The 1510-nt window shown below is 56.1% G+C and overlaps 1 protein-coding gene across 1 annotated transcript in view; it reads left to right on the top strand.

Moving 5' to 3' along the window:
* Positions 1 to 1073: 1073 nt before the first annotated feature.
* Positions 1074 to 1510, top strand: part of AGPAT2 (1-acylglycerol-3-phosphate O-acyltransferase 2) — a 6154-nt gene continuing 5717 nt past the window's right edge. The window contains exon 1 of the mRNA XM_026860612.1: positions 1074 to 1493. Within this exon, the coding sequence (XP_026716413.1) occupies positions 1178 to 1493 (316 nt within the window). The 5' untranslated portion in view covers positions 1074 to 1177. The remainder of the gene's footprint in view (positions 1494 to 1510) is intronic.

The following is a 1510-nucleotide window of genomic DNA, read 5'->3' as shown; positions in this document are numbered from 1 at the left end:
CCGGGGGCAAATCTCCATCCCCTGTCTGTCAGGGAGAAGGTGGGCCCTGAGGAAGGGCATCTAGGTGCTTGCTGGAGGGCAGGTCACCTCCTGAATCCGCTCTAGGGGAGAGTGGAGCAGAGCTGGTGGCTGCTTCTGGGAGCTTTGTTCGGGCGCAATCTCCTCTGCCTCCTGTCCTGGCAAATGGCTGCTCCCCAGCCCAAAATAGCCCCTGTGTGCTGCCAGCTTCTGGCTGTGTCCTTTGGCCGAGTTGGAGGGTCCCCAGCTCCCACCTGTCTGGGGGTGGTGTAGACGGGCCCTGCTCCCATGGGCTGGCAGGGCCTTGGCTGGCAAGCCTGGGCTGGGTGTGCTCAGCAAGGGCACCTCAACCTGCTCAATGCTTTGGCAGTGGAGCTGCTTGTGTCTCCTGCCAGCTGGGCCCCCAGCCCTCGAGCACGCAGGAAGAAAGCTGGGAACTTTGTGGACAGACCCATAGATCTGCTGGGAAAGTAAACTGACAGGCAACAGCTATTTGCTTGAAGATGGGTTTGCTGCGGGCACCCAGCCTCTGCCGGGCTGTGTCAGAGCATCCTGTTTGCTGCTTGCATCCTTGTGTTGTACAGGGAAGTGCTTCTCACTGTTTCTCCTCCATTCTTGGACACCCCTGGGGTAACGACACCCTGTGTTTGTTTGTATTGTTAAGCAGCATCTTCCAGCACTGCGAGGAGCAGAATTGGCAGCTCCTTCCTTGGGTGATGGGTGCGCAGGCTAACACACATGTGCTGGGGAGTGGCAGCTCCTAGGAGAACTGTTTGAACAATTTATGGGGCTCTGCTGATGGCAGGAGGAAAACATTGGTAGCGTTGGAGCAGACTACAGCCATGACATAGGGGGAAACAAACAGCACTAAGTGGATGGGACTAGCAGGAGGAGGAGCTGTCCTTGATCCAGCGTTGAAACCAGCATCTCTCCCTCCTGGATGTTGGAGGGATTCCAGTTCTGTTTGCAGATGTGCTCGGCTGGACTTTCCTCTTCCAAAGAGCTTGTAGGGAGCTGATGCTGTCAGTGTGAAGAAAGCACGGACCATCAAGTCTGGCTGTACCAGCCTCCAAGTTACAATCAGCTTCCCCTGGGCTTCCAGTAAAATTCCCACCCTGGGAGTGCACAGGGCTTAGCATGCAGCTGAAGTGCTGTGAGCATGTGGGACCGTGCAGGACAGACACCTGGGTGTACCACAGGGCAAATGAGGCTGGAAGCTCCAGGGAAAATGAGACTGGACTCTGTCACAGAGCTGCTCTTTCTCCTTCCACCCACCTTGGGTATAGCAGACCCTGTCGCCTTCCTGCCCTGCTGCTCTCTGACCGCTCTTTTCTTCTTCAGGATCATCAAAACTGTGGTCAAGACCTTCAAGTATTTCTTCGGCTTGAGGTTTGAGGTGAAGGGACTGGAGAACTTCAAGGTGGAGGGCCCTGCTATCATTGTGTCCAACCACCAGAGCATCCTCGACATGATGGGTGAGGGGAGGGAGGGA

The sequence above is a fragment of the Athene cunicularia genome, assembly GCF_003259725.1.
Source record: "Athene cunicularia isolate RWA chromosome 17 unlocalized genomic scaffold, athCun1 chr17_part1, whole genome shotgun sequence".
Classification (NCBI taxonomy): domain Eukaryota; kingdom Metazoa; phylum Chordata; class Aves; order Strigiformes; family Strigidae; genus Athene; species Athene cunicularia.
This window is presented reverse-complemented; position numbering and strand designations above follow the sequence as displayed.